At 67.8% G+C, this 12,613-nt stretch overlaps 1 protein-coding gene across 3 annotated transcripts; it reads left to right on the forward strand.

Annotated features, from left to right (window-relative positions):
• Positions 1 to 5,746: 5,746 nt before the first annotated feature.
• Positions 5,747 to 12,302, forward strand: DUSP9 (dual specificity phosphatase 9). Of its 3 annotated transcripts, none has more exons than XM_055338699.1 (4): positions 5,747 to 5,898; positions 9,614 to 10,015; positions 11,266 to 11,715; positions 11,954 to 12,302. In XM_055338699.1, the coding sequence occupies exons 2-4, from the start codon at positions 9,649 to 9,651 to the stop codon at positions 12,277 to 12,279; spliced, it is 1,143 nt and encodes a 380-aa protein (XP_055194674.1). In that variant the 5' UTR covers positions 5,747 to 5,898; positions 9,614 to 9,648; the 3' UTR covers positions 12,280 to 12,302. The 3 variants fall into 3 exon arrangements, with proteins under 3 accessions (XP_055194674.1, XP_055194673.1, XP_055194675.1); XM_055338698.1 differs by lacking the exon at positions 5,747 to 5,898 and adding an exon at positions 9,170 to 9,245; XM_055338700.1 differs by lacking the exon at positions 5,747 to 5,898 and adding an exon at positions 9,170 to 9,245 and having other exon boundaries at positions 12,002 to 12,302.
• Positions 12,303 to 12,613: the final 311 nt, after the last annotated feature.

Consider the following 12,613-nt stretch of genomic DNA (forward strand, 5'->3'; position numbering starts at 1 on the left):
ATGATGCTGGCAATGGGCGAGGCAGGGGCGGGGCGGGGAGGGCCCAGCTGGCAGGTACTGAGCTCTCCGCACCTGCTCATGTGGTGGCTCAGGTCCTTCTGTGCATCCCTGCAGGAGGCGACAAGCCCCGAGAGCGCACTCACCACGCCACTGAGGCACACGGTGACACAAGGAGATGGCTCTGAGGACTGGTACCCGATCGCCCGCAGGCAGAAGGAGTTGCCCCGGGGAGGGACTCAGGGACTCATCACAGTCCCCCGCCGGAGGGACCTATATGGGGTCCGGGCTGCGTGCCTGACCCTGAGCGAGGGGCCGCGGCTGAGCCCTTGTCGCCCGAAGCCCGTCCTGCGCAGGCCTCGAGGCGCCCACCTGCTTCCACACGGGCCTCCCCTCCCTGTCCCTCCCGTCTCTGCCCAGGGCTGGCCCCGGACGGCCGTGGTCACGCGCGCCGCACCTGCGCCCTCTCCTCTGGCGCTGGGTGCTCTGGGTGCACATCAGTCACCGACGTGGGAAGCAGGTACCGCGGGGTAAGAGCAGCTCTCTAAATTTAGACTGGAAAAATCCCCACGGTGCTGGCAGAAATATCCCGAGCCCTCCTCGTGGCAGCCTCTGAAGCGGGAAAGTGGGGAGGGGGGTGTGGGGCGCGGCAGGGGCGGGCCCGGGGTGAACCTGCGCTGGGTGAAATCGGGGTCCGGGAGCCACTGCCCCGCAGGCCTGGCCTGCGTTCCCCGCCCTAGCAGGCCCTCCCGCAGAACATTCTTGGCCAATTCGGACTCCGTGGATGGCCCTCCGGGGCCCCTGCGCTGTCCTTGCTCCGGGCCGCCACCCCGTCCAGTCCCTTCCACGGAGGCCGCGGCCCGACGCGGGTCCTAGACCTTGTCTCTCCAGGAAGAGAAGCAGAGCGGTGCTCGGTGGCCCCATGCTCGGTGGCCCTGAGCCCAGAGCCCGGGACCCAGGCAGCCTGTCGGGGCACAAGGAGGCAAGGAGCAGGGGAAGGGCCACAAGGGGGGTGGAAGCAGCTAGACTGCGCCCCCAGTGCTGGGGTGGGAGGGGCCAGAGCTCTGAGGAGCAAGGTCGGGCGGAGCTGGGGACACCTAGCACCCTCAGGACCCCCTCCCCAGCCCTGCAGACCTCTGAGTCGGGGCCGCAGATTATCTTCTTTCCAAGGATGCGCTGCTCTCACTCAGGGGCACGGTCCTGGTGGCGGTGTGGAGAGACGCGGCCAGAGGGGCCTTCCTCACAGCAGCTGGTGGAGGGGGTTCTAGAGCAGGGGGGCAACTCCCCGCAGGCCCTGGGCACCCCCACCTCCCTGGCCATTCGGGCTCCCCTCCCTCCTGCCCCCATTCCTCCCTCAACTTCCCCTGGACGAGCCAGGAAGTCGTCTGCCTCCCTCCCCGACCCTCCGCAGCACTGGCCGGAGGGGCTCCCCCGGCTCCCCCCCTTCCCACTCACCTCCCTTCGCCCGGCCAGCCAATGGGCGTGGGTGTCTGGCTCTCTCCCGGTAAAAGGATTATATCATCTGTAATGTATATCCAGACAGGCGCACTGCTTCTCGGGAGGACGAGACAAGGAGAGGGAGCCCGCACAGCTGGCCGGAGGGGCTTTATAACCAGGTTATTGAACCTGAACCTGAGCCCTCCCAGAATGGGGGTGTTAATGGCTCCCGAGGTCACAGCCCCTCAGAAATCAATTGCTGCGCAGCTCTCCCCTCCCTCCTCTCGTCTGGCTCCCTCCTGTCCCCGCCTCGCCTGGGGCAGGCTCTCACCGTTTCACCTGCATGTGCAGATCCCAGGAGCTGCCACAGGGCCGTCTGGTTCCAAATGTCTGGCCCTGGGCCTGTCGGGAGCTGCCCCGGGCAGGTGGGGTGCTCCAGAACAGAGTCTAGGATGGGCTCCAAAGGCACGGCACCGGGAGCGAGATGTGTCTAGAAGGCCCGCTGAAGCCCCCCAGGAGGGGAGCCTGTGACCCAGTGGTGGAGTGACGGTGGCCTGCAAGGGGGGGGCATGTGGCGCGCGGCTTCAGCTGCACATACGGCTCTGGGTGGGACCCCCTGGCTGCCCGGAAGTGAAGCCTCAAGGGTGATGCACCCCAGTGCCACCGCCCCCCAGACGGGAGCAGGCTCTCCATGGCAGGACCAGAGAGGTAGGCCTCTCCTCAAAGCTTTGCTTGCTAGAAGGTGGCCCAGAATGGGGACCCGAGAAAGGTGTGCTTTAACGGTAGGGCCGTCTTCAGCCAAAGGCGCGGGGTGCCCAGGGCGCCGGAGCGCGGAGGGGGGTTGCCCGCGGACCGTGCACTTCCAGGCCAGGCTAGGGATCGCTCCATCCCAACCGAGGCCCAGCGTTCTGTCCCTCCACCTGGCGTCGGGCTGGCAGGTCTTGGGGCATCCTGCCCTGTGCCTTGGGGTTCTGGGCTGCAGAGGAGAGGCTTACAGTAGCGGCCTGGTAACTCGGCCAGAGATGCCTGTCGGGACCCCACAGGAGTGAGCACGTGGGCTCTGCTGCTTCACAAACAGAGGCCCAGCTGCGCCTTCAGAACAACCCCGATTCTGACCCAACTGGCCTGGCGCTCTAGCCCTCCTGGAGGAGGCTGTGCGTTCTGTGCCCCAGCAGGGTCTAGGCCGGGCCCTGCCAGCCGAGAGCAGTCCCTGGGGCAGGGGAGGAGAGGCCCGCTCGCCTGAGGCCTAGCAGGCCTGCGCCTTCAGAGCCCTCGGCCTGGCCCGGCCATGTGGGCTGGCATTCCTCTCCTGCGCCCTGGGTGGGTCCTGTTGCCTGGAGAGCAGAGGCCGTGGGAGGGCTGGGGTGGGAGCTTTGCAGGGGTGGGGGGCGGCCTCATTCAATCCAAATGTTCCTCCTCCAGCGTTCAGCCCTGAGTCACTCCAGCGCAGGGTGGGGGTGGGGAGCTGGGGATCGGTTAATCCAACCTTTGGGGGGCAGGAACCCTCTGCATCAGCTCACCAGGTCTTTGCTGGGGGCTGGCTGAGTGCCTTGGGCCCTGGGCGCAGCCACCATGGATCTTCCCCAAATGGAAGGACCTCTGGGGTGGGGGGGCGGGGGGGATGAAAACTAGCACCCCTCTTTTTTGGTCTCCGTATGTTTTCACGTTTCGCCTGATAAAATGGTCCTATTACCACGTGGCGCAGCTGCCAGCCTATGGTGATTTCGTGGCCAAGGCGCCTGACTTCGGAGCACCAGCAGGGCGGCCTGGCAGAGAAACTCGGAGTTCGCGCAGCAGGAGGGCCCACACACAGCCCGCTGGACGCACTTGCACAGCCTGTTTGGGCCGTTTGGCTCCACGCCGGACCCGGAGCCCCTAAGGCCGAAGGGCAGCTGACAGCACCAGCCTGGCTCTGTGGCTCCCGGGGCCTGCCTGGCAGATGCACCTGCCAGCAGCTACCCCCTGCAAGGCCCCAGGGCCAGAGCAGAGGGGGTTTTGGGGTGAGCGTCTGCGGACGCTGGAAGGGGCAAAGGACAAGGCAGGTATGCCAGGCGCTGGCAGCAGGCCCCCCGGGGACTCACACATCGTGCCTCGAAAGTGCAGCCAAGCTCGGGGGGGCCCTGGGAGGTCACGAGGTCCTCCCCTCTCCCCAGCTCTACAGGTGAGGAAACTGAGGCACCAGAGACCAAGCTGCCCCTCTCCTGTGGTTTCCAGGAAGTGACTCAGGGGAATTCGGCCCAGCTGCAGGCAGGAGCCGGGCCTCCCTTGGCTGCCCCCTCATCCATGGCGCTGCTGGCATCCCGGCTCTGCGCGCCTCCCTCCTGATGCCGTCTGGCCTGGCGTCGCCTCGCTCTGGGCTCCCTGAGCAGAGATGCCGGAGGCCTGCCAGCAGCTGGCCCACAGCAGCCCGCAGCCTCATGCTGCTTCTCTATCCCGCTCCCCACGTGGGGGGCCAAGTCAGCTACCACTGACCTGGGAGCCCCCTGCACCCCCTCTCTGCCTCCTCTCCCCCACCCCACCCCCCGCAGTGAGTGAGGCCCAGAACCCAGTGCATCCTGCTGTTGACACTGGAGGGGGGCTTCCGAACCCACTCTGGTGCTGCCACTACATCGAGCGTGACCCCAGGAAGCCACTGCCTCAGTGTCCCTAGCTCTCCCCGGGGGGGGGGGCAGTCCCCTCTGACTCCCGGACTGGTGTGGGCACAAAATGAGGTCCTTGGTGGAGATGCTCGGCCTCGGCTGTGGAGGACAGCGAAGTGGGCCGCGACAGTGCCCCCTCTCGGGCCCTCCCCCAACGCCCTGGCTCCACCCCTTCCAGGCACTGAGGCTCAAACGCTATTATTATTAGCCAGAATCTGATACAGGAGAATGGGAGAAGCCAGTGCAGACGGACCTGGGACTCGGGGCGGGGGGGGGGGGGGGCAGCACTGTCAGATGGACCCTGTGTGGCAGTAGGCGGTGGCCCTGGGGGCCAAGCTGTGTCCGGCCCTCCACGGGCCCCTTGGCTTCCCTCCAGCGTGGACTCTTGGGTGCCACCCTCCCCCAGCCCAGGTCCCGCCGGGTCAGGTGTCCCCCCACTCCTGCGCCCGAGGCTCGGGGCCGGGGCCGCGCGAGCATCCCGCAGGGGGCCGGGGCGGGCGGGGCGGCCAGTCTCGCAGGCGGGAGGAGGGCGGCCGGGGGCGGGGAAGGTGCAGGCCGCGCTCCCTCCGCGCTCCCAACCCCGCGCGCCGCCGGCGACATCGCCCCTCCTGGGCAGGGGGCGGAGAAGACGGCGACGGGAGGGGAGGAGGCGGCGGCGGAGGCGGGCTTTGGAGTTTCCCTCCGCAGCGGCGGCGGCGGCGGCCCCTCGGCTCCAGGCGAGGCCGCCGCCTGAGGCTCCGGTGGCGCTCGGTGGCAGCGGCGGTGGCGCTTCCCGCCGCCCGGGCTTCGGAAACTTCCCGGCCGCGACGCGCGGAGCCGGCGCAGGAAGCCGAGCGGATCCGGGGTGAGCGGAGGTGAGCGGAGGTGAGCGGAGCACGCGGCTCCCCGGCGCCCACCCACCCCACCCCCACCCCGCCCGGCCGCCCCCTCCGACGTGAGCGCCTCCACCCTGCACCCCAAAGTCTTGCCAGCGCGCACCCCACGGGGCCGACGCACGCGCCCCTGCGAGCCCCACTGGATCCTGCCCCCTCACACCCTCCGCATCCCGCCCGTGCACCTCCCTGTCCTCGGCCACGCACATCCCCTGCCACTTGCACGCGCGCGCACAAACCGCGCACCGGGGACCTAGTCCTGCAGCGAATGCAGCAGCAGCCCCTGACCCACCGCCCGGCACTGCCCCCAACTCAGGCGAGCACCCATCCCAGACCCTGCCATGCCTCAGTACACACCCAGGCGCGTGCGCGCGCGCACACACACGCGATACATCCCTGCCATAGCTGCACTAACATAGCTCCCCTCGCCGTGCCACCACCATCTCCAACAACCCATATGCTCATTACAGACACCCCACCCACGTTCCCAGCCCAGAGACACTGCGATCCACCTACCCCCGAGTGAAGACCCAAAACTAACTCATGCCCCAGCAGCCGACACTCCCCGCCGCCCGCAGCCAGGCCCATTCCGCAGGCGCACACCTCCTGCCTCCCCAGCGTGCACACTCGTAAGCCCCAACACGTATGCACACCTGCTGGATTTACCCTCTCTGGCACCCTGCCCCAACCCCGTGGCAAATAGCCCCCAGCACCCCCCCACACACCCAGCACATGCCGGAGTCCCTCCCACCGCCACCCCCTGACACCTGGCACTCGGGCTCTAGAGGCTGCAGCATTTGGTGGCATCCCTGCCAGGTGCCTCTGGCTCGCCTTTGGCGCCAGCAGCTCGCGTCCTGAGGCCCCCTGGGTGCCAAGCTAAAGCGATCCTGAGTCTCCCCAGCGACTGGTTTGGCCTCTTCCCTAAGAGATAGAGAAGGCACTTGGGGTGCAAGGTACCGTACTTAGCTGTGGGGTGCGGGTTGGGGGAGGGGAGGCAGGGCGAGGTGGCCCAGCTGCGGCCCAACACACGCCGGTGGCCGGGCACGCACGTAGTAGGTGGGTTGGGCGAGGACAGGAGTCTGCTGCAGTGTGTGCGCGCCTGCATGCGCGGTGAGCGGCGGGCTGTGTGTGCGTGTGCGTGGGGGTCTGTGGGGTGGGAAAATGCGCGTGAGCCTCCGGGAGAAGAAGCACCCGCCGGGGCTCCCTCATGCAACAATTGGTTTCATTCATTCATGACTTCTTTGTTAGCGAGCATTTCTTCTGGGAGCGCCGGCCAGGCCCTGCGCGGGGGGCTGGGGCAGCCTGGGGCCGCTCGCCTTGGAGGAACTCCCAGTCCTGCGAGGAGACCGACCGGGAAAAGCAGAAAGCATCCGCGGCGGAAAGTGGATCTGTGGACGAGGCGCCGGATCTGCCAGGGACGCTGGCGCTGGGACTTGTGCCCCCGGCCATGTGACTGGGCCGCCACAGCCGAAACCCTGCCCGCCGCTCGGCCCGGCGGGAACCGGGCGTTTCAGGGTGAGGGGTGGCGGGGGAGGGGGCGCCACTCCCCGGGGCTCCGGGGCACCGGAGGGCGCACGCGGCGCGCGGGGTCTGCGGCCCCCCAGGGGCGCCCGCCGGGCGGGGTGGAGGCTGGGGGGGCGCCCGGCGTTGGGGGGGCTGGAGGAGCGGCTCGGCACCCACCCTGCGGTGAGCGCCCGGCCTGCGGGCCTCGGGAGCCGGCGCGGGGCGCGGCGGGGAGGGCGCCACAGGGGTGCGGGTGCGGGCGGCCAGTGGGGTCAGGGGGTGGGGGGCTTGGCTGCGCGCAGCCCTGCAGTGCGGAGATGGCAACAGGTTCCAGTCTGTCCTGCTGCTGGCGCAGCGGGCGCTGCTGGCGCCGGGCACCGACTACTCACTTGCGAGATTGGATACCGCGCCCCCCCCACTGCCGTTCCCTCCCGGTGGGTGGGCTTGCCAGTGGCGGGAGCCGGGTGCAGGGGAGCCCCTCCTCGGGCGTTGGGAGCCGCAGGCTCGGCACAGCCCACTGGGGGGAGTTTCTTGGAGCCAAGCTTGGTCTCCCTTCAGGGGTGTGAAAGTTGCCCCCCACCCCACCTCGCCTCCACCATCTTCCCAGCCAGGCTCCCCCCCCAGCCTTCAGGGACCCCTCTCCAGAAAGCATGCCTGGGCACCTCAGGAACCCCCAAACTGCAGCTCTTAGGCTTTGCAGCTTCAGGGAACTGAGGCCCAGAGCGAGAGGAAGGAGAGGACAGGAAGGCTGCCTGGAGGAGGGCACCTGGGGGAGGAGGAGGGGCCGCTGTAAAAGGAGCGGAATCTGACTAGGCTGCGGAGGAGGGACGTCTGGGCTGGGGGCAGGGGGACACAGCGGGGACTCCTCCCAGAGGCCAGGCCGTGGGCTGCAGCTCCACAGGAGCCCTGGGCTGGCAGCGCAAGAGGAGGGGGACCCTGGAGGCCCCTTGGAGGCCCTGGCTCCCCGTAACCTGCCCTCTCCCTAGTGTTACTTCTCCAGTTTTCTCTTATTTCCGTGGCTCAGGAGAGGAGTCTTCATCCGCGGCCGTGAACCTGGTTATCGTAAACTTTGGCCTGCCCGTGGTTTTGCGTCCTCCGCGGCTTAGTTTCCCATCTGATGGTGCCCGTCCTGTGTGCCTGCCTTTACTCGGTTCCCTGCGGTCGATTCCCAGAAGTGGCCAGAGGGTGTAGGTGTCTTCGTAGCTCTGGACGCCTATGACCAAATGACTACCCAGAAGGGCCACACAGATAGAGAATCCTCCAGCAGCAGTAGAGCAGCAGGCTGACTCTGCAGCATCGTTGGCAGCACTGAGTGTACTCACTGGGAGAACGTTTTACCAGTGACAGGTGGGGAGTGTTGCCTTGTCTCTGAAATGTGCCTGCCTGCCTTCCATACCTGAGCTGGAACCTTCCCCCAGACGTCCTGTGCCCAGGTGCACTCAGTTGCATCTCTTCCCTCATGCGGTCTTTTCTGGTTCCTTGCCCATTTATCAGAGTCTTAACCTTTTGATTAATTTGTATGAGCTTTATCTTATCTGCTCTACATTTTCCTTCAACCCGGCCGTTTGCTCTCGATGGGCTTTAAGCAGGGAAGGGACACTTATCGCACCCAGCATTATGTTGTTCTGTCTCCCTGTTTATTACGCACCTATCACCTATCCGGCTAAACTGGGAGTGCGGTGCAAGCAGGGCCCCTGTGCGTCCTGCCCTGTGTGTCATCCTGTGTCCATGGAGGGTATGGAAGCCGCTGGTGTTTAATGAACAAATGGCCTGGGGCAGGGCAGGGGGGGGGGTTGAGGCGGACAGGCCTCCCCAGAGGCAGGGACAGGGGGCTTTGGAAGCTGCGACAGCCACCTGGCCAAGAGTTGGCCAATGCAAGCCCTCAGCTCGCGCAGGGAGCAGACGGGAGCATGCAGGTGTAAGAGATGCGCTGAGTACAAAGTCGCTGGCTCTCGACCAGGGAGGAGGCAGAGGGAGATGCCAGGGATGAGTCCCGGGACAGTAACGTGGCAAGAGCAGAGCACCCAAGTTTAGGGCTGGGTGCTCGGAGCTCCTGGGTTCCTGGGATCACTCACTCCTATGCAAGGGAGGCCCTCGGGGGTCCCCAGAAGCTCTCATCTGCCCTTGGGCAGAGTTCAGGGCCAGAAGACAGCAGTGGCTTTCTGCCCTTGCTTCCTCCTCCTGACCGTGATCTCAGTGGCAGCCCACGGCAGCCCAAGGTGGTGGCTGTGATGAGCCCATTGTATAGATGGGGCCGCGAGGTCCAGTCGGAGGAGATGACAGTCCAGGGCCATCGGGTGAGTGGGGCTGGAGGCAGCCTCTGGGCCGGCCCCGGGCTCCGATCCCTCCCGGAGCCCCTCCCCCTGCCTCCAGCCCACTAGTGCTGCGAAGACCGAAGACCGGAGGCCGCTCCCCTGCTGGGCCCCTGACCTGCCCTTGGCCTCTGCCCCGCCGTCCCGCTTGGGTGGAAGCCCCGGCTCAGCGCGCCACTTGGGGGCCCACCCGACTGCTTCGCTGGCACCCGTTGGCTCGCTGGCCCCCCTGAGCCCGCCCCCAGCGCCCCGCCCCTCCGAACGGCAACTCCACGTCCAAAGGCAGCGGCTTCCAAGGTGGAAGCTGGGCCCCGCTGCCAGGAAGCCGCCGGCTCGAGAGCGGCGCGGGCCGCGGCTTCCACGTGCGCGCCTGCTCCGCCGCCGCGTGTCCCGGGAGCCCCCACCGGGGGACGGCGCCCCGCGTGGCGCGCTGGCCTGGGCTCCGACCTCCGCGCGCGGCCGCCCGCCGCCGGCTCACGCTCCAGGTCTCTGTCCCGCCGTTTTGTCCTCGCGGGGCCCAGCGGGGCCGGGCGCTCCGAGAAGGCTGAGGCCTCCCCCCCCCCCCGCCCCCGGGCGGGAACTCTCGAACTTGGGGAGCGATCGCAGGCAGGCCGGGCGCGAGGGAGGGGCGCTCGGGCTCCCTCGGCTGCGGGACCTCTCGCCCTGCCCTTCCCGCGCCGGGCGCCCGGGGGGCTGCATGCGGCGCACCCCTCGGGGAGCCGGGTCGCCCCTGTGCGCGTCGTCGCCGCGGGACGGGCGCGAGGGGGGACGGGCGGTGCAGGGCAGTCCCTGCGGGCCCCAGGCGCCCGCCCGGAGGCTGCGGGCTCACGCGGCGCCCGCCCTGTCTCCGCAGCGCCAGCGGTCCGACGTGCCCGGAGCCGCGAGCCCATGGAGGGGCTGGGCCGCTCGTGCCTGTGGCTGCGTCGGGAGCTGTCGCCCCCGCGGCCGCGGCTGCTGCTCCTCGACTGCCGGAGCCGCGAGCTGTACGAGTCGGCGCGCATCGGCGGGGCGCTGAGCGTGGCCCTGCCCGCGCTGCTGCTGCGCCGCCTGCGGCGGGGGAGCCTGTCGGTCCGCGCGCTGCTGCCCGGGCCGCCGCTGCAGCCGCCCCCGCCCGCCCCGGTGCTCCTGTACGACCAGGGCGGCGGCCGGCCCCGGCGCGGGGAGGCCGAGGCCGAGGAGTGGGAGGCCGACTCGGTGCTGGGCACCCTGCTCCAGAAGCTGCGGGAGGAAGGCTACCTGGCGTACTACCTGCAGGGTAGGTGCGGGCGCTGGCGCGGTGGGGAGCGCGGTGGGGAGCGCCGGAGGCCCGGCCGCAGAGGGCCGGGCGCCTTCCGAGGGGATTCCGGGTTCCTCTGGGTTCCTTTCGCCTTGGGCCAGCCCAACCGTGTTTGTCTAAAGTGGACGTGAGACCCCCTCCTGTGAGCACGACCTTGGGCAAGTCCTTCACCCTTGGGGGGAGCCCCAGTCCGTGAGTCTGGAAAGTGGGGAGAATCTACCTGAGCTGCCCTGGCTCAGGGATGCTAAGCAGTGGAGGACCAAGTGCGAGCGCCCAGTTCCCTGCCACCCTGGGGGGGGTGGTGGTGTCACCACTTCCTAGAGCTGCTCGGCTGAGGGCAAAGGAGACAGGGGCCACAGGAGGCCAAGTCCCGCTCTGCAAAGGCTCCAGAACAGGGAACCGGAAAGCGAGAGAGAGAGAGAGAGAGAGAGAGAGAGAGAGAGAGAGAGAGAAGCAGTGAAGGCAGGACGGAGACCTATCCCACCACAGTCACCACAGGGCTGAGCAGGGAGGGGGATAGGCTGAGACAGGCCCCTTGGCCCCTTAATGAGCCAAACACACACCCAGAGGTACAGGGCAGGGACAGGGTTCCCACGAACCGACAGCTCCAGCTCAACACCTCTCCATCAAGGGCAGGGGGCTCACTGGAGTGTCGTCCTTGCTCCGTCCTGAAGGCACAGGGATACAGAAACAGCAAGTGCTGGGTCTCCACGCGCCACCCCTGGCCCGGGTGGAATGTTGCGCTCTCTCCCAGGCTCCCACCTCTCGGGGTGCTCCTGGTTGAGCTGGATGGGAGGTGGCCCCCAGGCAGAGAACTCCCATCTGAAGCTTTCCCCCTTTGGAACTGACGGTGGCTGTCCTCCCCAAGGCTGGCGGTATATCTACCCCGAGGAACCCTCGTGGCTGCCTTGGCTTGGCCCTGGCACTGTAGGATGCTCTCTGGGTGGCTCTGCCTGAGCCCAGAAGCTTGCACCCCCGCACCAAAGAGGGCGCTCGGGGTCCAGAGGAAGAGCCACCAGCCTGAGGGTGGTCGGGCTGCCCACAATTCGCCCCCCCTATACTGGGGGACACCAGTATAGACCGGGCTGCCGACCCTCGAGTTCCCTCTGGGAACATCTGCAAGCCCCCTTGGGTGTTGCAGTTGCCTGAGGTGGGTTCCCGATGCCCTGCCAGGGGTGCTTGGCTGCCCAGGTGGCCAGTCGGACAGGATGCTCCCCCTCCCGTGCCAGGTGGCTTCAGCAGATTCCAGGCCGAATGCCCCCACCTGTGTGAGACCAGCCTCAGCGGCCGCGGCAGCTCAAGCACAGCCCCGGTGCCCAGCCCGGTGGTGGGGCTGGGCGGCCTGTGCCTGGGCTCCGACTGCTCTGACGCCGAATCCGAGCCTGACCGTGACTCGCTGAGCTGTGGCCTGGATTCCGAGGGTGCCACTCCGCCCCCCGCGGGGCTGCTGCCATCCTTCCCCGTCCAGATCCTGCCCAACCTCTACCTGGGCAGCGCCCGGGATTCAGCCAACGTGGAGAGCTTGGCTAAGCTGGGCATCCGCTACATCCTCAACGTGACCCCCAACCTGCCCAACCTCTTCGAGAAGAACGGCGACTTCCACTACAAGCAGATCCCCATCTCAGACCACTGGAGCCAGAACTTGTCCCAGTTCTTTCCTGAGGCCATCGCCTTCATTGGTAAGTCGGCCCTGCCCTCCTCTCCCTGCCTCCCCCCCCCCCCCGCCGGGCCGAGCTCCCGGGAGGGCCCCTCCTGGGCTTCGCCACAGTCCCCAGAGCCCCAGACTGGACCGGCCACCCGCGACAGCCCTAGGACCCCTCAGGCAGGACGGGGCCCCCGGGGCCACCTGGCTCGCAGCAGCGCAGGGGCAGGGCCCGCGCGTCATGCTGCCTCCCGCTCTGCCCCCCGCCCCCCCAGACGAGGCCTTATCCCAGAACTGCGGGGTGCTCGTGCACTGCCTGGCAGGTGTCAGCCGCTCTGTCACCGTCACCGTGGCCTACCTCATGCAGAAGCGCCACCTGTCACTCAACGATGCCTACGACCTGGTCAAGCGGAAGAAGTCTAACATCTCCCCCAACTTCAACTTCATGGGGCAGCTCCTGGACTTCGAGCGCAGTCTGCGGCTGGAGGAGAGGCGCGCCCGGGAGCGCAGCAGCGGGGGGCAGGAGTCCGCTGCCTCCGACCCGCCCTCCTTCTTCACCACCCCCACCAGCGACGGTGTCTTCGAGCTGGACCCCACATAGGGCCCCGTCCCACCCCCGCATGGGTGCCCTCGCCCACCCATGAGCGGGGCGGTGGGGGGTGAGGAGGGAGGGGGTCTCAGCCATAAGCAGGGGGTGGGGGGCGCGCAATACCTCATGGGAGGGCTGTTGGGAAGAGGCCGGAGCCAGGAGCCCCTCCAGAGTGGCCGCGGGGAGACACCTGTCCTACCCACTTTTAACATCCACGGGAATCTTATTAAATGTGCCTATAAGCCGGGCCCAGGGCCGCCAGCCTGACCCGCGCCGCTTTCGGGCGGAACCACGCTCCAGAACCTGCCTCTTCTGCGACTGTTACTTTTTTCTTTAGGGGGGTGAG

Source organism: Nyctereutes procyonoides, unplaced genomic scaffold, assembly GCF_905146905.1.
Source record: "Nyctereutes procyonoides isolate TBG_1078 unplaced genomic scaffold, NYPRO_anot_genome, whole genome shotgun sequence".
NCBI classification, from domain to species: Eukaryota; Metazoa; Chordata; class Mammalia; order Carnivora; family Canidae; genus Nyctereutes; species Nyctereutes procyonoides.